At 55.9% G+C, this 23,207-nt stretch overlaps 2 protein-coding genes across 3 annotated transcripts; one reads left to right on the top strand and one right to left on the bottom strand.

Moving 5' to 3' along the window:
• Nucleotides 1-1,073: 1,073 nt before the first annotated feature.
• On the bottom strand, nt 1,074-7,491 carry LOC114706142 (gametogenetin-binding protein 1-like). The gene is made up of 6 exons (XM_028888404.2): nt 6,930-7,491; nt 6,050-6,174; nt 5,187-5,281; nt 4,909-5,074; nt 3,207-3,346; nt 1,074-1,339 (listed from the first exon to the last, which is right to left on the bottom strand). Exons 1-6 carry the CDS (start codon nt 7,394-7,396, stop codon nt 1,286-1,288), a joined length of 1,047 nt encoding a protein of 348 aa, XP_028744237.1. The 5' UTR covers nt 7,397-7,491; the 3' UTR covers nt 1,074-1,285.
• Nucleotides 7,492-8,143: 652 nt separating this feature from the next.
• On the top strand, nt 8,144-16,675 carry Bak1 (BCL2 antagonist/killer 1). 2 transcript variants are annotated; one of them, XM_028888405.2, is made up of 6 exons: nt 8,144-8,399; nt 11,134-11,228; nt 13,201-13,348; nt 13,598-13,741; nt 15,142-15,322; nt 15,404-16,675. In XM_028888405.2, the coding sequence occupies exons 2-6, from the start codon at nt 11,165-11,167 to the stop codon at nt 15,512-15,514; spliced, it is 648 nt and encodes a 215-aa protein (XP_028744238.1). In that variant the 5' UTR covers nt 8,144-8,399; nt 11,134-11,164; the 3' UTR covers nt 15,515-16,675. The 2 variants fall into 2 exon arrangements, with proteins under 2 accessions (XP_028744238.1, XP_028744239.1); XM_028888406.2 differs by having other exon boundaries at nt 8,146-8,399; nt 13,213-13,348.
• The last annotated feature ends 6,532 nt before the right edge of the window (nt 16,676-23,207 follow it).

Raw genomic sequence — 23,207 nt, 5'->3', positions numbered from 1 at the left:
GACCGGGGTCATCTAGTCTGGAGAGACATCCCCCTGTACTGTCACAGTTAGTTCGCTTCAGGTGTCAATCTGACACATCCGGGAAGAGGGAACCTCATCCGAGGAACCGCCTCCCTCAGACTGGCCTGTGGGTATGCTTGGGGAACATTTTCTTAATTGCTAACTGATGCCAGACGGCCCGGCCAGCTGTGGGCAGCGCTATCCTTGGGCAGGTGGTCCTGTGCTGGCCGAGGGGCCGAGGGGCCGGCTCGGCAGTTGAGAACTCATGCGTCTTTTGTGGAGGACTGGAGTTTGGGTCCCAGCAACCACACAGGGGCTGCTTGCAACTTCTGTAACTCCGGGTCCCTGTAACTACACGGCCCTCTTCTGGACACCGTGGTCACCTGTTCTCAACAGATGCACATTCATGCTTGTGCACACACGTGTGAGCGCGTGTGAAAAATAAATCTTAAAAGAAAAGGTAGCTGGGAAAACCAGAGGACATAGGCCGGCACCACTGCCCCTGGATGGCCTCGGTTCACAGTTCTCGCCTCCAGGTTCCTGCCTTGAGCCCCTGGCCTGACCTCTCTCCACAATGGACAGAGAGCTCTAAGATGAAATCAACCCTTTCCTCCCCAGCTCGCTTCTGGCCAGTGTTTTAGCTCAGCAGCAGAAGAGCAAACCAGAACGCACACCAACTTCAGGGAACCCTTCCTCGCCTGCCCCCAGCAGCCCTGGCTGCCAGCTCTCCTGAAGCAGGTCTCTGCAGTTCAGGGCCTCTTTCCTGGCTTTGTCCCGGAGCTGGCTGGGCAGGAACTTCCTGCTGGGAGAATTCCCGGATCCTCCCGCTGAGGACACAGTGTAGCCTGGGAACTCCGAGGAGAGGGAAGTTGGGGACTCTCCTTCTTGCTGGCAGGCGGCACCCCCCAGGTTAGCCCAAATCCTCCTGCCCTCCCTGCCCCTGTGCCCGGAGGTGGCCTCCACACTAGCTGTTCTTCGGGCACAAATTAGGGATTAGGTAGAGACCCTAATAGCCTGGCTCGCTCCAGGAGTGAGGGAGAGGGCAGAGTCCAATGACAGGCAGCCCAGGAAGCTAATGTCAAACTAAGTTTTTATTAATAACATCATCTGCCGGAGTCTGATGGGTAGGGGCAGTGCTGGGCAGGCCCACCACATGCACACACAGGATACTACTCATCCCAAAGCCCAGGGCCACAGGGACTCCTTGGATGTGTCCCAACAAGAGACATATGCTGGACTGGGGTCCCAGGGGTGTGGGCACAGTGGGCTCCTGCCGGCACGGGCCTCACTCTGGAGGAGGCCAGTTCCCCATATCATCCATCTCCTCCAGGAGCAGGTGCTGTGGGCAGACATGGGTGAAGAAGATATTCCCTGCTCTGCATTCCAGAACCTTCCCATCTACTCTCCCCCAGACCACCCCAGCCACCTTTTCCAGACTCTCCCCACCACCCCAAAGCTGACCCAGGTTCACCGACCCTGAGCGAACTACCCCCATAATTCAGGAATACTTCTCCTCCACCTCTGGTTCCTCCCTTCCCTTTGCCTCTGTCCTGGGGGCCCTGCATAGTTCCTTCCGGCTGAATGGAGCTTCACCCCCCTTAAGGTCCATCCCTCAGGTCCCTGGCATTCCCCAAAAGCTGAGGGGCAATCTCTCTCCCCATTAGCAAGTGGCTCTAAGGGCAGAGGAGGAGAAAATGTGGCGGGGAGAGGGTGGGACTTTGAAACACCTACTATGGAAGGCAGGAGCTGAGGATGTACCTCTGACCCCCAAAGAGAGGCCTGGGGGCCCCACATGCACTATCCGGAAACTCCCAAGACTCCTGATGCCACCAATGCTAGCCCAGGACTGTGAGCCCAGGATGGGAAGGGCAGGCCGGCTCACAAGGTCCTGGAGGAGGACAGATCCCAGGGTTGGAGCCCCTCAGTATGAGGGGGAAATCAAGGGTCCACACAGCTTGTGTTTAGGGGTGCGGGGGGCACCAGGCTCCTGGGACAAGGGCATGTGGGCAGGCTTAGGACACCCTCAGTGCCCAGCAGGTGTAAATTTCTGGCAGGGTCAGCCATTGTGTTGTCCTGTGTCGTCCCCTCACCCCCCACCACTCCATCACCCCCCCACCCCCCACCCCACCCTACCCCTCCCCACACACTGAGGAGCCTGTGGAGTCCTGCAGCAGTGTCTCAGCCCGTCCACATACATACATACACATACACACACACACGCACACACGCGCGCGCACACACACACACACACACACACACACACACACTGAGGGGCCTCTGGAGTCCCGCTGCAGTGTCTCAGTCCACACCACACACACACACACACACACACACACACACACACACGCACACACACACTGAGGAGCCTGTGGAGTCCCGCTGCAGTGTCTCAGCCCGTCCACACCATTCACACACACACACACACACACACACACACACACACACACACACACACACTGAGGGGCCTGTGGAGTCCCGCTGCAGTGTCTCAGCCTGTCCACACCACACACACACACACACACACACACACACGCACACGCACACGCACACGCACACGCACACGCACACACACACACTGAGGGGCCTGTGGAGTCCCGCTGCAGTGTCTCAGCCCGTCCTTGCAGAGGTTGAAGTCAAGATGACCCAGCAGAACGGTCTCTGACTAGACTCGGGTGTGGGCTCTTCCCTTCCGTGAGCCAGAGACCCTCAGGGCAGAGTCCACTGAGCCATGGAGAGGAACGTTGAGTGGATGGAGATTGACTCGGAACGGGCACGGATGATGTGTGGCCGCCCCCAGAGCCTGTGTGTGTCTGTGGGCTTTGGTGTGAACGCGAGAGAAAGGAGTCGTGTTGTTCAAGCGCTGGCCCATCTCGATAAATCTCCCTGTCTGTAATCCCAGCGCTGGGGAAACAGAGGGAGGAGGAACAGAAGGCCAAGGCCAGCCTCTGCTACATACAGTCAGGCTAGCCTGGGCTACAAGAGACCTTGTCTCAACAAACAAACAAAACAAGACAGGGACAACACTGGTTCAAGTGAGAACTGTTGAAGCGTGTGTGTGTGTGTGTGTGTGTGTGTGTGTGTGTGTGTGTGTGTGTATGTGTGTGTGTGTTTGGGGGGGGCTGCAACCAGGGGCCAGGGCCGTGTGAGGTAAGGGCCCTTCACCCCGCTTCCCTGGGCTAGTGGATTAGATGGACACCCAGGCATACCTGGCCGTCCACCATGCCGGCCTCCTCCAGCGTGATGTCTGGCCGGGTCAGCAGCTCCCGGCCCTCCGGGCTGCCCACCTTCCAGAGGCGGGACTCGCGTCTCACCTCCAGAATCTTCTTCAACTCTGACTCCACGAAACCTGTGAGGCAAAGAGGTGGGCTGGCTCTGTGCCGTGGGGACAGACATCCGCTCACTGCTTCTGCTGGCATGTCCCCCAGCACCCACAGATCCTCAAAGCCACCAGGTTTCCTGTAATGCTCATGGCAGCCAGCTCCTTTGCAGGCAGCTGCAGGTGTGTGTGGGGGGGGAGGTCCAAGAAAGATTGGGACAGAATACTGGGACTTTCAGCTCAAGGGGTTGGGGCAGGAGGATCACAAGTTCAAGACTACCTAGACAACCTCGTGAGAATGTCTAAGACAATAAAAAACAAATCCCTCAGACTCTAAATTCTGTGAGACGCTCATACAAGTTTTTGAACCTGAGCAGGGGGCCACAGAACCCTGACCGGTGGCCTGCTGGCCAGAGGCTCAGGTAGAGCGACCCGGGCTTGGGATCAGGGTCTAAAGCAGAGGACAGTGTGTTCGTGCTAGGCCCTCAACCAGCAGGGACCTGGTGCCATCTCCAGTAAACTGTGTCTTCAGGGCTGAATGGAATTGCAGGATGCTGGTAACCCCTGAGGAATCTGCATTGCTGGTTAACTGGCTGGGGTGGGGGTGGGGAAATGGGGCCACACATTTGACATGGCTGAGCTTGCAGGAAAAAATGGAGTTTGCCATCCCTGCCTTCTCAGAGTGTGGGGCTGGCAGAGCTCAGGAAGTCCCCACTGCATGCCCACCCTCTTTCTCAACGCTTCCACCTGGGCCAGCTCCTGCAAAGCCTTCAGGTACCTGGAGCCAGCCAGGCATAGCCTCTCCCATACCCTGAGCTCCTCCTGCAGTGGAATGGGAGGCTGCTCCTGGGCAGGGTTTGCCAGGGTATTGCCACCAACTGCCCCAACTGCCTGAAATGAAGTCCCAGCTCTGTCGTTAGTGGCTGTGAGATCTGGGCAAGATCTACTCAGCCTCTCTGCGCTTCAATTCCCATGCCATCAGCGGAGTTATAACATCAACCACTTCAGAGGTGTCAAATCACATTTGAAAAGAATGGCCCCAGTGATGGCTGTGTAAACACACACAGTATCTCGGGGTATTTTGGCCATTGTTGTTTTTACTTTTTTTTTTTTTTTAAATCTTAATGTGTGCATCTGTGCACAGGTGCCTATGGAAGCCAGAAGCGGGTGTTGGATTCCCTGGAGCTGGAGTCACGGCAGTTGTGAGAAACCCAACATGGGTGCTGGGAACGGAACCGGGGTCCTCTGCAAGAGCAACAAGTGCTCTACCCTCAGCCGGGCTCTCGGGCCGAACGACTTTTATCACGTCACTGAACCAACTGCTAGCATCTGATGCCACCCTGAGGCGGCTCTAGGGTTGCTAAGCAGGAACCAGGCTTGGAGGCGCCCTCCCCGAGGCCGGAGCTGAGTGGGGTGAGGGGGGTGCTTGCTCGCTAGGGCCGGAGGTCAGTCAACCAACAGCCATCCCGTCCGTCCGTCCGTCACTGGAGGTCCTCTGCTGCCACCTCGTGGCCAGTGCTCGGATTTCTCCCCTAAGCCGCTGGCCAAAGCCGGACTCTCCGACCCTGGCGATGTCGGGCTGACACACCTACCCACTGTATCTGTGGACCTAAAAGTCTTCTGCAGCGGAGACTGGACGGTGGCGATGCATGGAGCACACAGCTTGAGGTAACTGTCCTCCGCTTCTTCTCGCTCCCCTTTCTCCTCATGGGACAAGCCATCCTTGAGAGGAAACTGAGGCACGGCTGGTCTCTGAGCCTGTAAAGGGGTTCAGGATTCCAGGCCCATGTCCCCCCCTCCCCAAACCAGGACACGAGGGGAAGCGTTTCCCCTCGGCAAGCCAGAGGTCCCGGGACCCAGTCCCACTGACCTTGGCCATGGCTGACTTCTGGAGTTGCTTGTACAAGCCGAGGAGATAGTTCCACGGGGTGGACCCCGTCTTGCAAGAGGTCAGCCTGAGGTCTCCTGCGGAGCATCGGTCACTGAGGCTGGCAGCAGGCGGGTGGATGCCAGTCTCAGGGGGAGGGGGAAGGGCACTCAGAGAGGAGCCACCCTCTATTCTGATGTTTTGTTTTGTTTTTCCTTTTTAATGACATTTTTATTTCTTTATCCTGGAGGGGGGAGGCGTACACCATGGCGTGTGTACCAGGGGTCAGAGGACAACGGGCAGGAGTCTGTTCTCACCGTCCACCATGTGCGTCCCGGGAACCAAACTCGGCTCCTCACTCCAGCTTGGCAGCGGTCTCTACCTAGAGACCCATCTCGCTGTCCCCAGTCCCTGCACCCGGCTCTGCCCCGTGTTAACAGGATGTCTACTGTGTGCTGCGCCCACTCAATCACTGCACCCGGCTCTGCCCTGTGTTAACAGGGTGTCTACTGTGTGCTGCGCCCACTCAATCACTGCACCCAGCCCTTGCCCTGTTCTACTGAACACCTACTGTGTGCCGGGCCTGGATCTAGTCCTTGACAAAGAGCATCTCACGGATGCTTGCCATGTGCCTCAGAGACAAGTGCTGTTTGCTTTTCCTTTTTATAGATCGAGACTTGTGGGGCAGAGAGATTCAGCAGGGTTCCGCTGTCGTCATATAACTTGGCATGGAGGAAGTGGGGTTCAAACCTCAGACTATGTCTCACGTCCTGCTGGGCTCCCCACCCCACGAGGTCCTAGAAGAGAGGTGTCCATGCCCCACCCTCCCCACCCCCCACCCCCCGCTCCACAGCTATCATACTCACCAATCTCGATTAGACGGTGCCCCTCCTCTTCCTCTCTGACGAAGGCCCCAGGGATGAGTCCCAGTGGTCCCGGAACCCACTGCAAGCATCCTTGTTCTGTCTCCAGGGCCTGGGCAAAGTGCTCCCTAATCCCAAAGCACAGTCAGGTGGGGGGAGTCAGGGGACACCCGGAGATGTGGTCAGGGCCCCGTCCACCTTGGGTCTTTCCCCAGACCTGCTTGACCTGGCCCCCTCTCTCCCAGGCCCCTGCTCTGTTCCCAGGGGTCTCTACCAGAGGGGTTTTCCTACCCCTGAGGGAGGGAGGAAGTGGGGGGCTGGGTACCTTCCACACAGGGAATGGCTGCTAAGACCAGTGGGAAAGAAAGCCAGGAAGGGAGAGTGAGCGGGCAGGCCGGAAGCACTGGCTGAGATTATTTTGTTTTGTTATTGTTGTTCAATTTTTCAAGACAGGGTTTCCCTGTGTAGTCCTGTCTGTCCTAGAACTAGCTCTGTAGACCAGGCTGGCCTCGAACTCACAGAGATCCGCTGCCTCTGCCTCCCTGGTGCTGGGATTAAAGGCGTGCACCACCACCATGCCTGACTATCATCGTTTTGTTGTGCGGGGCACTAATCCCAGGGCCTGGAGTATGTAGTGCTGCATCCCAGGAGCCGCACCCCAGCTCCCTTTCATCTTTGGTACTCAGTCCAGTCCAGCCACCCCTCACAGCCCCCATCTGCGGATCCCCCTTTCCCGGCACTGTCCCTCAGCATGACTTTCACTCTTCATGATCCCTTACCCCAGCCCTTAGCCATCCGTGGGCTTCCACCCACAGCCTCCAGTGTGCATCCGGCTCTATCTGGATCACGCCCCCCGCCCCCGACCACACCCACAGCCCCTCACCTGTCTGAGACTCCCGAGGCCCCAGAGGCCTCCGCTGCTGGCTCTTCCTCCTCTCCTTTCTTCTCAGACTGGTGCCCCAGAACCTCCCTGATTTCTCCGGTGGGGACCGATGTCACCTCTACACCCTGGGCCTTGAGCTTCAGGGTGTCCTTGGAGGTGAGGGTCTGGGACCCCATGTCCCCCGTGCCCAGCCCTAGGGCATCTTGCAGCAGCGGCAGGTTTGAGGGGGCTGCAGACAGGGCCCTGGGTACCATGGCATGTAACCGTGGCTCCCTCCTCCCCCGGCCCCCCTGGCGGCCCACCCTGGGGGAGACACCATCCTGCTCCTGGGAGGGGCTGGGCAGGCTCTTGGTCAGGGACTTGTTAGAACTGCCCTTCCTCCCCACCAGGCTTCGAAGAAAGCGCAACAGAGAGGAGCAGCCCAAGATTCGTGACCGTGACCGAGGAGTCCGAGCCTGGGCCGCCATCCTGAGAGAGGGACCCTGACTCAGGGAGAAGTCATGGCAGCCAGCCCAGGACCAACTGCTAATAGAAACCTCCAGTTGGAGACTTCCAGGAGTTCTAGAAGGCAGCGGGGAGGTGGGGGTGGGGAGGAGTAACTGGAGGCAGGGGTGGGGGGGTGGGTGGTGCGGCTGGAAGGGGAGTGGGGGACGGGGGAGCCAGGCAGGGGCAGGCTCAGCAGAGACCGAGGGCAGCTGAGACACTGAGAAAAGCTGCACCCACAGGCGGTGGAGGCCCGGCTGAGGGTGAACAGGGAGGCTGGGAGGGTACAGACCCTGAGGACAGGGCTCCACACACTCCTGTCTCTCTGGAGTTTATTCTGTGCTTGAGGTCGGTCCCTGCAGCCTGGCAGGGTCTAGGTGACGACAGCACAAATTCTACTGGTTTTTTTTTTCTCCCCCTTTCTTTCAGGGTGTCATGTAGCACAGGCTGGCCTCTATTTCCCCATCCTCCTGCCTCAGCCTCCTGAGAGCTGCGATTGCTGGTCTGCATCACCGCCCCCAGCTCCATCCTGCTTTCGTTGTGGTGTTCTGCTTTGCACTAGAGGGAGACTATGGAAGATGAGGGTCTGGAACCAGAGCCAGGAAAGGCAGTGAAGAGAAAGCGTCCCCCCCTGGGCTGGGACAGGGCAGGCACCGGATGCTGCAGACCAGCGGCTTTCAGGCCTGGCCCATAGGACCTTCCTCCAAGCAGCAGCTTCCCTGTGCATCTGCATCCGGCGGCCATCAAGCAACTTCCTCTAGAGGGAGCTGATCACTGCCGGGAGCCGCTGGCTCCTCTATGGTCACAAAGTCGCGAGGTTTCCTGGGCCAGGAGACAACCAGAGTCGGCTTTCAGACACCATGGATTCGCGGGCTCCGGTTCCTCCAAGTCGGGCCTGAAGCCTTGCAGCTGGGGTCGGCCACCAGCCCTCCGGGATCTGTCTTCAGGACTGCTGAGCCATCCCGCATCTGGACAGGAGCCGGGCAGGTATGCGGGCAGCCAGCGCCAAACCCCATCCTCCTAATCCTGGCAGCTCTGGCCCAGGGTGGGGCAGAAAGCCCCGTCGGGAACCGGCTGAGGAGGGAAGACTTGAAGTTTCCCTGGGTGGTCCTGAAAGCCATGCTGGAGTCTAATCCAAACAGGGCCACTTCCAGCTGAAGTGTCCCTTCTCGTCCAGGCTCCGGTGGCCCTGGATGCCAGGCAACTGGGACTTTTGTTATCTGGAAGGAGGGGAGGGTGAAGGTCAAGGACAGAGACAGAAACTTCACAGTTGGTCCCTTTTGCTGTCCCAGGACCCCTAGACCAGCGCTGGGTGCAGCCTAGAGGTTGGTTGTGGGAAACATGCATCCTGGGCCCAGCAAGTGGATGTAGTGGGAAGTCAGGTCACTTGGATGGGGGTCCAGGCCAGCACAGACTGTTCTGAGCCCCCCGACCTGCTCTCAACAGTGAGCCTCCAGGGCGGTTTTCTCAGGGGTAGAGTCAGCATCCCCTGGCCCTGCCGGCCTGGGATTACCGAGTTTAAGAACCGGGGCAGCAGGAAGAGCCCCCTATTCCGGAAGGAGCCGCTGGGTGGAACATGCCAAGCGGAGGGCTGTCTTAATGAGGCCTAGCTCTTGGAGATGAGGAATGGGTCTGCACGCCCTGACTCCAGCACTGCTGGGAAAGTGAGGGGTGGCCAGCCCCCACCCTCACCCCTTTTCAGAGAGTAACTTTCAAAAATCGTCTGCAGCCTGATAACAAAGGTGAGTGTGGTGCTCAGCCCCAGGTGACAGAGGGCTACCATGTTCGGCCCTAGGGGGGTCTGTGCCCTCTTCACTGACAGGAGGGTCACTTCCTGAAGTGATGGAGGCTGCCCAGGAAGGAGTAGGACTCTTGAAAGGGGTGCAAACTGAAAGCGAAAGGTCTTGCTTGCCTCAGGAAATAACTGTCGACACCAGCAGCGGCCAAGACTGGTCAAAGAGGAAAATGAACTTGGGTGTGGCATGGGAGAGGGCACCTAGAAGACCAGCACACCAGTGTCTGAGGCAGGAGGATCAAGGGGTACAAGACCTTCCTGGGGCTGCCTAGTAAGAACCTGCGTAAAATAGATATGTAAACAAACCAATAACCAAAAGAAAACAGTCAGCACCCAAGTGGAGGGCGTGGTGAGGTGTGTGGTGTGAGGCAGGCGGGGAGGCTGGGAGGTCCCAGCTCACTTTTAGGCAGGTGGTAATGGGAAGGAGAGATGCCCTGGGAACAAAGCATGAAGTAAGTGCTGAGATGTGGCTTAGTTGGTAAAATGCGTGTCCAGCACGTACAAAGTCCTGGGTTTGACCCCCAGCTCACCTGTAATCCCGGCACTCAAACAGTGGAGGCAGGAGGATCTTTCTCCGCCCCATACTCAATGTGAGGCCAGGGAAGAACAACAAATCTGGGCCATGGAGGCAGCTCAGCAGGCGAGGGGCTTGCCGTGAAGTGTGACAACCCAAAATCTGTCCCTGGAACCCATGTGATGGAAGGAGAGAGCCCACTCCTGAAACCTGTCCTCTGACCTCCACACGTATTTCATGACACACGAACATGAACACATAAAATATATATATATATATAAAAAAGCTGGTGGTGGCGGTGGCGCACCCCTGTAATCCCAGCACTGAGGAAGCAGAGACAGGAGGATCTCTGTGAGTTCGAGGCCAGCCTGGTCTACAAAGCGAGTTCCAGGATAGCCAGGGCTACACAGAGAAACCCTGTCTCGAAAAACAAAACAAAAAACAAAAACTCTGCAAGACAAATGTCTTTCTCTGACTTTGTGGCTCAGCTACTCATTTCGTTCTGCCCTGATTTTTCCAACCTGTAAAATAGACGCGAGGGTGCTAGCTGTACCTGTGTTGTGGGTTTTTTTTTTTCTTTTTCTTTTTTGAGACTGGATCTCACGTAGCCTTGGCTGGCCTGGGACTTCATACGTAGACCAGACTGGCCTAGAACTCACTGTCTTCTAAGTGCTTGGATCAAAGCATGTCACACCACGACCAGCCAGTGATGGGAACCGTCAACAAAATTCTCCTAAGTGTCGGCAGTGTGTGGTAGACTCTTAAGAGTTTGCTGCCAAGCCCTATCGGAAAACAAGCATGTCCCACCGGCCACGGGGAGTGGGACTCTGGAGGAAGGCCTTCATGGCGGGGAGGTGGAAGGCTGAGGAAGGGACCGGTAGCCTCGGAAACAGCAGAAAGGCCCCCCACTCTCTCAAAGCACGCCCCCCCCCCCCCCCCCCCGTCTTGGGGTGAGAGCCTTCATGCCACAGCATTCTGGAGGCTTCGACCTCACCTGGTCTCTGCCTGGCTTCCTCAACGATTCTCGTGTCTCCCCTAAGGTTTTGGGACCAGGGGGTTCCCATTGCTCCCAGGAGACACCACCAGGCCCCCAAGGTGGCGGAACTTTAGTCCCAGAGGTTTGCAGTCTTCTTAGCAGTGGGGGGCGTGGGGTTCCCTCACTCCTGTCAGGACTTCTGGGGTCTCCAGACAGCTGTCCCTGCTCTCAGCTCACACACTCGCTCGTTCTCTTCTTTTCTTTTCCCCCTTGAGACAGGGTCTCGCTGTGTAGTCCTGGCTGTCCTGGAACTCACTCTGTAGCCCAGGCTGGCCTCGAACTCAGAGATCTACCTGCCTCCCCCGAGTGCTGGGAGTAAAGGCGTGGACCACCACACCCAGCCTCATCTCTGCTTTTCTCTCACCTGTCTCCGCAGGGTGACAGTGCTGTCCACCAAGACCTGAAAGATGGCATCTGGACAAGGACCAGGTCCTCCAAGGGAGGACTGTGATGACTCCCCCTCCCCTTCTGGTAAGGGTCCTCCTGCCCCTCACCATCCCGTAAGCACAAGCGATAGAAAGGCATGGGGCTGGTGTGCAGGGGGGGGGTGTTAAGGCTTCTCTGAGCACAGGGGCAGGGGGAGGCAAGGGGGGAGGCAGAAGAGCCAGGCCTGCTGCTGCGGGAGGAAGGAGGAAGTGACCTGGCTTATCCCAGTCAGGTCCAGGAACAGGGGAGGGGGAGGAAGTGAGATGGCGGCCCTATCCGCGTCTCTCAGGTGGATGGGCGGGGAGGTCAGGCTGGTCCCTGGACTTGGGGTTCATATCCCAGGTGTGTGTGAGCTGGGTGTGGTAGCTCATGTCTGCAATCCCAGCACTTGAGAGGCTGAGACAGGATTGGCCCAAGTTTTAGGTCAGTCTGTCCTACAGAATGAATTTCAGGTCAGCCTGGGAGAGAGGGAGGTAGAGATACCCTGTCTCAGAAAGAAAACACCAACCCCAGATATGTGTGGTGGTGCACGCCTTTAAGCCCAGCACTCAGGAGGCAAAGACAGGAGGATCTCTGTGCGTTTGAGGCCAGCCTGGTCTACCTATCGAGTTCCAGGCTAGCCAGGGCTACATAGCAAGACCTTATCTCAAACACTGAAGACAGAAACCATTCTCCTTCGACTGGCCCAAGGCTCCTGATTTCAGTTTGGTTTTTTCCCTGTTCCCTTCACCCTAAGGACTGGGGACCATGTCCACCCGAGAGCTCAGGAGCCCAGTTCTGCGGAGCTATTCTGCAGTTTGGCGCTTGGGAGGAGCAGAACAGATAGAATGTGCATAGATTACAGGGACTTACTAGATTGGGGTGCGTGGTATCTACACACGGGGAGGCTGAGGACCTGGGAGCTGCTTGGTGCACAAGGTGGAGGCCTCAGCAGGGCCAGTCTAGTGCTGAAACCTGGGGGATTCCTGCACGGCCCCCGGTCTCAGTCCACAGTGGGGGATTCCTGCACGGCCCCCGGTCTCGGTCCACAGTGAGGGATTCCTGCACAGGCCCCAGTCTCGGTCCACAGTGAGGGATTCCTGCACGGCCCCCGGTCTCAGTCCACAGTGAGGGATTCCTGCACGGTCCCCGGTCTCGGTCCACAGTGAGGGATTCCTGCACAGGCCCCAGTCTCGGTCCACAGTGAGGGATTCCTGCACAGGCCCCAGTCTCGGTCCACAGTTGGGGATTCCTGCACAGGCCCCAGTCTCGGTCCACAGTGAGGGATTCCTGCACAGGCCCCAGTCTCGGTCCACAGTGAGGGATTCCTGCACGGCCCCCGGTCTCGGTCCACAGTGAGGGATTCCTGCACAGGCCCCCGGTCTCGGTCCACAGTGAGGGATTCCTGCACAGGCCCCAGTCTCGGTCCACAGTGAGGGATTCCTGCACAGGCCCCAGTCTCGGTCCACAGTTGGGGATTCCTGCACAGGCCCAGTCTCGGTCCACAGTGAGGGATTCCTGCACAGGCCCCAGTCTCGGTCCACAGTTGGGGATTCCTGCACAGGCCCCAGTCTCGGTCCACAGTGAGGGATTCCTGCACAGGCCCCGGTCTCGGTCCACAGTTGGGGATTCCTGCACGGCCCCCGGTCTCTGTTCACAGTGAGGGATTCCTGCACGGCCCCCGGTCTCTGTTCACAGTGAGGGATTCCTGCACGGGGGGTCTCAGTCCACAGTGGAAGGCTGAGGCACCTGGGTTTTCATAACAGTGAAAGCAGCAATATTAGGGTAGAAGTACTTACCCACAGGCAGTGGGGAGGGCGGGCAGTGGGAGAGGGCAGGCAGTGGTACTGCCACTGGAAGGTGTGCCTCAGTTTCCCCATCTGTAGGCTGGAGCTCACTTGCAGGCCAGGACTATCATGAGGAATGAATGATCACACTGTCGGAACACCGTGGGGGAGTGCTGAGTGTCGTGAAGGGGCTAGACAAAGCAGCGAGGGGGGGGGGTGCCCGGGGACAGCCTTCTCTTACTGACTCCCAGCTCCGACCTCAGAGCAGCAGGTTGCCCAGGACACAGAGGAGGTCTTTCGAAGCTACGTTTTTCACCTCCACCATCGGGAACAAGATACCCAGGGGGCGGCTGCCCCTGCCAACCCCGAGATGGACAACTTGCTTCTAGAACCTAACAAGTAAGCTCCAGCCCCGGGGGACAGGGGTCAGGGCTCCTGTCTCCGTCATCTCCTCCCTTCTTAGCCTGGCTTCTCGCCTCCAGCTGCAATCCTGCTCCTTAGCGCAGCCCCTCCTGTCCACAAGAACTGTCACGGGTCTTCAGAGGGGTGGGTGACGTCCGACCCCACCCCACCCCAGGAGAATCCGTTCTCTGCCATGAGCCCAGCTCCCAGGGCTAACTTCCCACTCCCCGACTCTCATTCCTACAGCGTCTTGGGTCAGGTGGGTCGGCAGCTTGCCATCATTGGAGATGACATTAACCGGAGATACGACACTGAGTTCCAGAATTTACTGGAGCAGCTCCAGCCCACAGCTGGGAATGCCTATGAACTCTTCACCAAGATTGCCTCCAGGTACCATCACTCCACCCCGCACAGATGTGATGGGCTCCTTGGCTGGGGACAGTGTCGGTGAACTCGGACACAATCCCCACCCGTCTCCCGGTCTCCGGGCCCCATTCACTCTTTTGCACACAAGCTCACGTCTCTGAGGAGCTCTGGCACCAACTAGTGCCCTGGGGTGGGAATGTTCCCAAGGGCCTTGCAGCCCAGCTGAGACATGCCACCAACTTCTGTCAGGTCAACTGCGATGCAATGGCATCTAAGAGGCCACCCAGTGCTGAGGACGAAGGTCACTCGATACAAGGCTCACGTCCCAGCTTGCCACTGACCACCACTGTGAAACCTCAGGGAAATAGAGAAAGCACCTTAAAGCGGTGTTCCCACTTTCAAACCATAGCCACGTTGGCTTGATTTTTGTTGTTTTATTAATCTTTTTTTTTTTTTTTTTTTTTTCGTCTGTGTAGCCCGGGCTGTCCTGGAACTCGCTCTGTACACCAGGCTGGCCTCAAACTCACAGAGTCCTGTCTGCATCTGCCTGCCCCTGCCTCCCGAGTGCTGGGATTACAGGCACACGCCACCACTACCCAGCTTCATTTTCATCTTATGTGGATGGGTGTTTTCTCTGCATCTATGTATGTGCGCTTGCATGCCTGATGCCAAACAGGCCAGAAGAAGGCCTCTGGAGCTAGAGTCACAGGCGGCTGTGAGCCACCATGGAGGTGCTGGGAACTGAACCCGGATACTCTGGGAGAGCAGCCGCTGCTCTTAACTGCTGAGCCACCTCTTAAGCCCCTTGTTTTTGAGATAGGGTCTCACGCAGCCCAGACTGGCCTTGAACTCTTGATCCTCCTGCATCAGCCTCCCAAGGGCTAGGATCACAGGCAGGTGCCACCAAGCCTGGCTGTGTTCGCTGTCCTCTCCCTGAACCCGGGAGCCAGTGTCAGGGTGGATGTAAAGGTAGCAGCAGAGGCAGAAGCCAGTGGCAGGTTTAAGATGGATGCTCAGGGATGGCATGTCCTGTCCCGGCCCTCAGCCAGGCCCCACTCTGTGCCCCTGTGGTTTGGGATCTCTCCTAATCTCTTCTGTCCTTTTCTCTCTGCTGTCCCCCGGGCTGCCAGGCCAGCAGCAACCTTCACAGGTAACGTCCCCGCCACCCGTCTGCCCACCCTTCCCTCTACACTAGCAGCAGCCAGCTCATGGCTCTCTTGGCGTTTTCCTTTCATGCTGTGAACCCCAGGCTCTTCCTGATTGGTGGCCAGGCCAAGGCAGACTTTCTGACCTGGACTAGCTGCTCAACCATTTAGCTTCCCAGTGGGGGGGGTGGGGGTGGCGGTGGGGGGGGGCAGAGAGGAAGGAAAGGGACCCATCCCCAAGGCAGGCTCTCCATGATCTCTGGAATCCTCTGCCCACAGCCTATTTAAGAGTGGCATCAGCTGGGGCCGTGTGGTGGCTCTCCTGGGCTTTGGCTACCGCCTGGCCCTGTACGTCTACCAGCGTGGTTTGACCGGCTTCCTGGGCCAGGTGACCTGCTTTTTGGCTGATATCATTCTGCACCATTATATTGCCAGATGGATTGCGCAGAGAGGCGGCTGGGTGAGTGCCTGAGGTCGGAACGCCCCCCCTGCTGTGCGGGCTGTCCAGCCGCTCTGTAACCCACCCCTTTTCTCCCGACAGGTGGCAGCCCTGAACCTGAATTTGCATAGAGACCCTATCCTGTGTGTGGCGACGATTCTTGGTGTGGTTCTGTTGGGCCAGTATGTGATACACAGATTCTTCAGATCATGACTCCTGGGGAGCCCTTTGGGGCCCCAGCCTAAACCTCTCCTACCCCCCCTCTCCCCTGCAACAGTCCTCTCCTTCATCCAAGAGCACAGACGCTTTAGCAAACAGGCACCCCTGCTTTGAAGAACCACTGCCCGGGGTCATCAAAGAGGCACGGATACCCCAACATTGCATGGTGCTATTGGGCCCTGTCCTGTCTGAGCGGGGCTGACTGATGCCTTGAAGGGACAAGAGGCTGGGTACGACTTCCCAGGAAGTTTTTAATGGTTTTTTTTTTTTGCTTTTTATACTACCCTTTGAGACAAGCCCCCTTTTCTCCCACGGTGCCCAAAGTCAGAACACTGGGGGCCTGGGGACCAGTGGTTCTGACCAGTGTTCCCCGGACTCCTGCTACTTTGGAAGGTCAGGAATTGAGAGGGGACGTGAGCCCATGGCCTGGCCCTCCCTGCACTGGCTCCCAGGAACAGGACTGGCTGTAAGGGTTCATGACCTACTCAGTCCCCCCATTTCCTACTCCCCCAGTCCCATCCCCCACTCTTCCCTTCGCCCTTCCATCCCCTACCCTGTTCCCTTTTGCCCTTGTGGCTGGACTCTCAGGGATTCTGAGCCCGGAGTGAGGGTGGAGGTGAGAGTTCGGGCCACGGCTGTCTGAACACGTTCATCAAGGCCCTCCAAACCTTGTCCCTTCCCGGCACCCTTCCCGTTTTCACCCATCCCCTGACCCAAGGACCACTGCCCCCACCCTGGTGGGTAGGGGAAACCCTCACCACCCTGACCCCTCCCCTGAGCCCTCAGGCGAGCTTGCCTGCTGGGAGGCCTCCTTTTCTGACTGCACAGCCTCAGACTCAGTTGTTATGACGGGCAGGGGTGAGCCCTCGTTTGGAGGTGTCCACGCTGAAGAACTACACCAGCCGGGGCAGTCGTGGATCTGGGTGCAGTGTGGCCCCCGGGACCTGTGAATACTTGAACCCCATCACCACCCATGGTCCTCGTCTGCCTAAGCCCTCCTTGGGTGGGGTGGGGGTGTCTCCTCTATCTTGCACAACACAGGGGTAAGGGGAGAGAAAATTCTTGATTAAGCCAAATACAGGGAGGAGAGGCAGACGGGTCCCCCACCTCACCCTCCGACTGTGTCTGGAAATAAACTGTGCAATCCCCCCAACACCCCACCTGGCGTTTTTACCTTCTGCTACCTCTCCTATGCTGGATTGTGGAAACTGGACAGACGGGTGTAATCCTGACTCCACACTACATAAGTCCTTATACTGAGATCCCAAAATCCTGGGTAAGGGGCTGCAGGTGGATAATCAGAACAACGCCCAGCCCTTTGTGACATCCCCCCAGCTCTTAGCCCTTACTCTCATATCTTTTTTTTCTGTGCATGTATGATGGTGGGGCACATGTGCCACAGTGAGCGTGTGTGTGTATGTGTGTGTGCGTGCGTGCGTGCGTGCGTGCGTGCGTGCGTGCGTGCGTGTGTGTGTGTGTGTGTGTGTGTGTGTGTGTGATGTTCTCTCCTTGCACCATTTGGACCTGGAAACCACACTGAGGTTGTCAGGCCTTTACTCACTGAACCATATCAAGCCCCTCTTATTTCTCTGCATCCCAGGCAGTCAGGGACACACACACACACACCATGGGCAGCTGAACGGCAGGTGTACCACTCTGAGGACCCCACAGGCCATCTTTCGACAGGAGCCACAGCCCACACCCACCCTAAAGGTCCTTTTACACACTCAGCTCTTCCTGGGACATCATGTTCCAGCTCCCCCGTTCCTCGTGTACACACACACACACACACACACACACACACACACACACACACGCGGCTTTTTGATGCTAGGAGCTTTGATGTTGCATGGGAGCCCCTACCGAGAGGCAGCCAGGGGGGATAAAAATAACAAGCTGGGGGCGTTGAAATGTTCCGAAATTCACAAAGATTCCTTTCTGCCTTCAGTCCTGGGCACCCTGGTTTGTGTTTCTGACACCCTCCCCAGCCGGTCACATCACGTGTCCGTCCAAGAGGCCTGGCGAAGCTGCACTTCTCACTGGCCGGGGTCGGCTCTGCGCCCTCGCCCCCTCCCACAGGTGCTGGAGGCTGGAAGAGTGTTTGCAGCCGCCACACCAGCTCACAGCCAGCACTCAAGGCTCCGTGCGCCCGCGTGCACACTGGGAACTTCTTTTTGATACTGGAACAGCATGTGATGGGTGGGCACTTGACTCCCACCTTCCAGAAAGGCAGGCAGGCAGGCAGGCGCCTTTTCAGTTCCATGGGTAGCAATGAGCACTGAGCTAGAACTCGCCACAAGGTGACTGGCTCGAGATTTTACCTGGAGGCAGGAGGAGAGGGTCGCTGGCCTCGCGAGCACATGCCCGCCATGGGTTTAGGTGAACACAAAGTCGAGGTAACTCTCTGGTCCTCCCCGGGTGAGGTTACAGCCCCTAGGTGAGGGTGCTGCCCGAGTCCAAGATGGCCGACGCAGCCTCACACGCGCCTGCGTGCCCCTTTGTGGGTGGGGCCTGGGAGCTCAATTTTTTTTTCTAGTTGGTTCTTGGATTTGGAAACCAAGGGCAAGGAGGCGGTCATTTCCATCTGCAAGGAAGGTGAGCACCGGGTTTGGGGCTTTGGCTTCTCTGGCCCCCTCCACACCTAACAGGACAAAGCGCCCCCAAACCCGAGTCCCAGGTACTTCCCGGAGCTGCCCAAACCAGGGGGCGAGAAGTTAGGAGGGGTGGCATAAGGGATAGGCTGAGAGGCTGCCGCGAGGCAGATGGACCCTGCAGGTGCTGCGGTTAAATCGAGAGCACGCACTCCTACGCCTCAACATTTGTGGGTCTCCGGAAACTGTACCTTCTTTGCACCAGATACATCTGGATTTCATGAGGCTACAGAGCGAGCTGGCGGTCAGCCTGACCTGCGCTGAGACCCCGTGGTCTCAAAAAATAAAATAAAATAAAATAAAAAATCATGAGATGTCTATCCAAACAGTTCAATTTAAAAAAAAAAAAATCCTTCCCTTACCCCACATTACTCAGTATCTGCCATATCCACCTACCACAGTACATACTTCGGGTGTAATGGATCCCAGCCCCAGGACTGGAAAGGCAAATACTGACCGAAGTCCCTGGTTGGTGAGAGACCCTGTTTCAAAAAACAAACAAAAAAAGGTCGCAGTTGGAGAGAGGGCCCAGCAGTTATGGGCAGTTACGGCTCCAGTGGAGGACCTGAACTCAGTTCCCAGCACCCACTTCAGGCTGCAGCTCCCTGCAGTTCTAACTCCACTGGATCCGATGCCCTCTCCGACCTCCATGGGCATCTGCACCCATGTGCACATACCTGACCACCAAACACACACATATCCATAATTAAAAAAAATAAAGGCGCCTGCTGGAGGGCATGTGACCTGAGACCCGGGACCCATAGGATCCTGGGAAATGGTCCTTGGCCTCCAGAAGTGAGCCCCACACATATAATAAATAAGTGTATAAATAAACTAAACATTGAAGGATGAAGTTCCTTGAGAATGCTTCATGTGCCTGAAACTTTTTCTCATTTGACTTGTAAATCTATCCTATGAGGACTGTGTGCTTGGAAAATAAAATCAAGTGTGTTAAATTTGTAAACATACTTTAAATATTTACAGGAACTTAATTAGCTAAAGTTTGTAAATGGTCTGGGTGATGTTAAAGCAAATTAATATGTCAGCCCACGGCTAACTTTGAACACCCATCAAAGGGTGAGTTATTACTTTTTTATTATAAAAATGTATATATTATACAAAATGTACAAGAATTCTAAATAGAACATTAGCATATGCAAATTAAAGTTAAGAATTTAGGGAAGTATGCCTTTAAATTTACAATTTTAACTAATATATATATGGAGAGAGTTGGGTCTGATGTGGCACAGGATGACCTTGAATTCATTATCCTCCTGCCTCTTCCTCCAAGTACTGGGATTTGAGATCATAGACATCCCAGCCTCAGAAACAGATTTTTTTTTTTTTTTTTTTTGGAGACAAGGTCTTAGATTAAAGGAATGTTCCACCACACCCTGCCCAGATTTTTTTCCAATGCTGGGGGATCCAGTGCAGGGCCTCAAATACAAGAAAAGCATTCTACAATCTAGGCTGTACCCTCGGCTGTTGAATTGTTGTTGTTCACTTTGTAGCCTTGGCAGGACTTGCTATGTGCACTAGGAGGGACTTGAACTCACAGAGATCTGTCAGCCCTGCCTCCTGAGTGCTGGGATTAAAGGCGTGCGCCTTCACACCCACCTATGACGTAATTATTTTTTAAATTTAAGTTTATATGTGCAGGGTGGGTGGGGTGCGTGTGTGAGCGCCTAAGAAGTGCGGAGGAGGGATCAGATCCCCTGGAACTGGCTGAGAACAGCCCACACAGGTGCTGGGAACCTAACTGGGTCCCTCTGCAAGAGTAGCAAATGCTCTAACCCCTGAGCCATCTGTCCAGCCCTGAGAAACAGTCCTTTAAAATATCTTACCTAGCTGGGCAGTGGTGGCGCACGCCTTTAATCCCAGCACTTGAGAGGCAGAGCCAGGTGGATCTCTGTGAGTTCCAGGACAGCCAGGGCTACACAGAGAAAACCTGTCTCAAGAAAAGAAAAAAAAAAGTTGCTATATATTGGAGAAATTATTTTGGCCACTCTACGTAGTTAAAAGGATATTTATTTAATGGCGTAACTCACAAATTAAGTAATGGGTAGGTCGCAGGGTCTGGGGAAGGTGTAACGCAATCCAGCGGTGTTCTCCGGAGCTCTGCACTGTCCACCTTCACCGTTCAGCATCACGGCACTGAGAGAGGGCACAGAGAGAGCGCCCAGAGAGAGCGCTGGCCCATCCAGCTCTCGGGTCCCCAGGCGCCTCCCCTCGCCCCGCCTCGTAGGCGTGACAGTTGCCAGAGTCTCAATGGGGGTTGGAACTTCCAGATCCAAGCTGGAATGGCTACCCACTACACTATACTTATTTTTTTAAACATTTATTCACTTTTGGGGGAGACACACATGCTGCCTAGACATGTGGCGGTCAAAGGACAAGTCCTCAAAGGGTTCTTTTCTTTTTTCTTTTTTTTTTTTTTTTCTGTTTGTTTTTCAAGACAGGGTCTCTGTGTAGCCCTGTCTATGAAGACCAGGCTGGCCTTGAACCCACAGAGATCCACCTGTCTCTGCCTCCCAGTGCTGGGCTTAAAAGCATGTGGCCTTGTTAGTGAGATTTTCTTGATTTGTTACTACTGAGGGGCTTTCTCTTCCCCATTTTTCCTTCTGTCCTGCCTCAGTTTTTTTTTTTTTTTTGTTTTTTTGTTTTTTTTTTTTTTTGTTTTTCGAGACAGGGTTTCTCTGTGTAGCTTTGCGCCTTTCCTGGAACTCACTTGGTAGCCCAGGCTGGCCTTGAACTCACAGAGATCCACCTGGCTCTGCCTCCCGAGTGCTGGGGTTAAAGGCGTGCGCCACCACCGCCCGGCCTGCCTCAGTTTTGTCCTTTGCCAATGGAATTCATGGAAGTGTTAAGAGCAGCGATTTCCCATTAGCACGATGCCTAAACCTTCCCATTGGTGTGGGTATTATAAACGATGGGGCTTCATGTTTCTCACTGTGACTCTGAACTAACTGTACAGCCAAGGCTGGTGTGGGACTCTGGGTCCTCCCTTAGCCGCTCACCGGTACCAGGGCTGACTCGGGAAGTGTTGCAGGAGACTTCCAAAGCGAGGGTTAAAGGATTGTGACGCCATGCCCAGCTACTTATTATTTTTGATTAAGACATGGTCTCACACTGTAACCGAAGCTATTCCAGAAACTCAAGGCAATCCCTCTGCCTCAGCTTTCCAAATGCTGGGGTGACAGATGTGAGCCACCACGTCTGCCTACAGCTGTTCTGAAGTGCTTGTGCCCATGTCAGTTATCATCAGTGACCTGGGGACTTACCCTGTAGCCTGAACAACAGTCCTTGTCTTAGTCATGGTGCCAAAGCACCAGGACCAAGGCACCTTACAAAAGCAAGTGTTTACTCTGGGAGCTCATGGTTCCAGAGGGTTAGAGTCCATGGTCATCATGGTGAGGAGCATGGCAGGCAGGCATGGTGCTGGAGCAGGAGCTGAGAGCTCACATCTGATCCATAAACAGGAAGCAGAAAGGGAGCTAACTGGGAATGGCGTGGGCTTTTGAAACCCCAAAGCCCACCCCCAGTGACACACCTCCTCCAACCAGGCCACGCCTCCTCATCCTTCCAAACAGTTCCACCAACTGAGGACCAAGCACTCAAATCTATGAGCCCATGGGGGTGGGGGGTCATCCTCATTCAAGCCTCTGCAGCCCTCCATCTCCCCCCTCACCAGACCTCCCTCCACCCGCCCCTGGCTACTTTAGATCCTTCGCGGGACAGCCACACAGTACCCGCCTTTACAAGAGTAGGGGAGTATGAGTGGCAAGTTCGGCACAGCAGGGTCCCGGCCCAGTCTCGGAACTCTCCGTAAGGAGCCAGTTAGGGTAGCAGTGATTTAACAGGATTGGGCTCCACAGGAAGTGTGTCACTGTGGGGGCGGGCTTTGAGATCTCAGGATGCTCAAGCTGGACCTTGTGTGGCGGCATTCGCTTCTGCTGCCTACAGGTCAAGATGTAGAACTCTCGGCTCCCTCTCCAGCACCACGTCTGCCTGCATGCTGCCATACTTCCCTCCATGACGATAATGGACTGAACCTCTGCACTGTAAGCCAGCCCCAACTGAATGTTTTCCTTTCTAAGAGCTGCTGTGGTCATGGTGTCTCTTCACAGCAATAGAAACCCTGAGACAATCTGTTGATCCTGGTCTGTAATCTCAGCTCTGGAGGGTGAGGTGGGAGGATAAGGAGTTCAAGGCCAGCCGGGGAAACAAAGTGAAATATCTAAAAAAAAAAAAAAAAAAAAAAAAAAAAAAAAAAAAAAAACACAAAAAAAAGCTCAGTGACACAGTGTGGCCGGGAAGAGGGCAAAGGCTGGTGCACTCCTGGAATCTCCAACCTGCCGAGCTCACAGAGCCCACCGGGAGCTGGAGAGGTGCTTGAGAACACTTGCTCTTGCAGAGGACCTGGCTGTGGTTCCCACATGGTGTTTCACAACTGCCTGTAACTCCAGCTCCAGGGGAGCTGACACACTCTGCTGGCCTGCCCAGGCACTGGCACACACATGCAGAGACCCACAGACAGAAATAAATAAATCCTTAAAAGATAGAAAGCTGGGCAGTGGAGGTGCACGCCTTTAATCCCAGCACTCAGGAGGCAGATGCAGGTGGATCTCTGAGTTTGAGGCCAGCCTGGTCTACATATATATACATAGTGAGTCCTAGGCCAGCCAAGCCAAGGCCACACAGTAAGACTGTCTTTAAAAAAGAAAGAAGAAAATGTTCCCAGGAGCAGGAAAACAATTCCACGCCAGCTCATTTACTGTAGATCTGCCATTTAGGAGGCTGAGGCAGGATTGTGAATCTGCCTATCCTGGACTACGGAGCACGACGCTCTCTTAAAAACAGGACGCACTGGGCACAGAGGTGGTACCTGAATGTAGTCCCGGAGGGAGGTCACAGACCCCCTCTCTGCCTCTCTCTGTCTCAGAAATCAGGCCACGACCTCCTACAGCCTCCGCTGTGACCTCACAGCTCCCCCAGAACCCCCAGAACCCAGTCATCTCCCTCCCACTGGCAGCTGT

This window comes from Peromyscus leucopus, chromosome 16_21 (genome assembly GCF_004664715.2).
Source record: "Peromyscus leucopus breed LL Stock chromosome 16_21, UCI_PerLeu_2.1, whole genome shotgun sequence".
NCBI lineage: Eukaryota > Metazoa > Chordata > Mammalia > Rodentia > Cricetidae > Peromyscus > Peromyscus leucopus.
Note: the sequence above shows the minus strand (reverse complement) of the source record. Positions and strands in the feature narration are given on the sequence as shown.

Bases quoted from the DNA above. Each gene is read 5' to 3' on its own strand.
- LOC114706142 (XM_028888404.2), bottom strand. From the start codon at position 7,396: ATGGCGGCCCAGGCTCGGACTCCTCGGTCACGGTCACGAATCTTGGGC. The intron at 5,075-5,186 runs GTCAGTGGGACT...ACCCCTTTACAG, and splicing joins AGAAGTCAGCCATGGCCAAG to GCTCAGAGACCAGCCGTGCC. The intron at 3,347-4,908 runs GTAGGTGTGTCA...TTTGCCTCACAG, and splicing joins TAGGTCCACAGATACAGTGG to GTTTCGTGGAGTCAGAGTTG.
- Bak1 (XM_028888405.2), top strand. From the start codon at position 11,165: ATGGCATCTGGACAAGGACCAGGTCCTCCAAGGGAGGACTGTGATGAC. The intron at 11,229-13,200 runs GTAAGGGTCCTC...ACTGACTCCCAG, and splicing joins TGACTCCCCCTCCCCTTCTG to CTCCGACCTCAGAGCAGCAG. The intron at 13,742-15,141 runs GTACCATCACTC...CTCTGCCCACAG, and splicing joins TTCACCAAGATTGCCTCCAG to CCTATTTAAGAGTGGCATCA.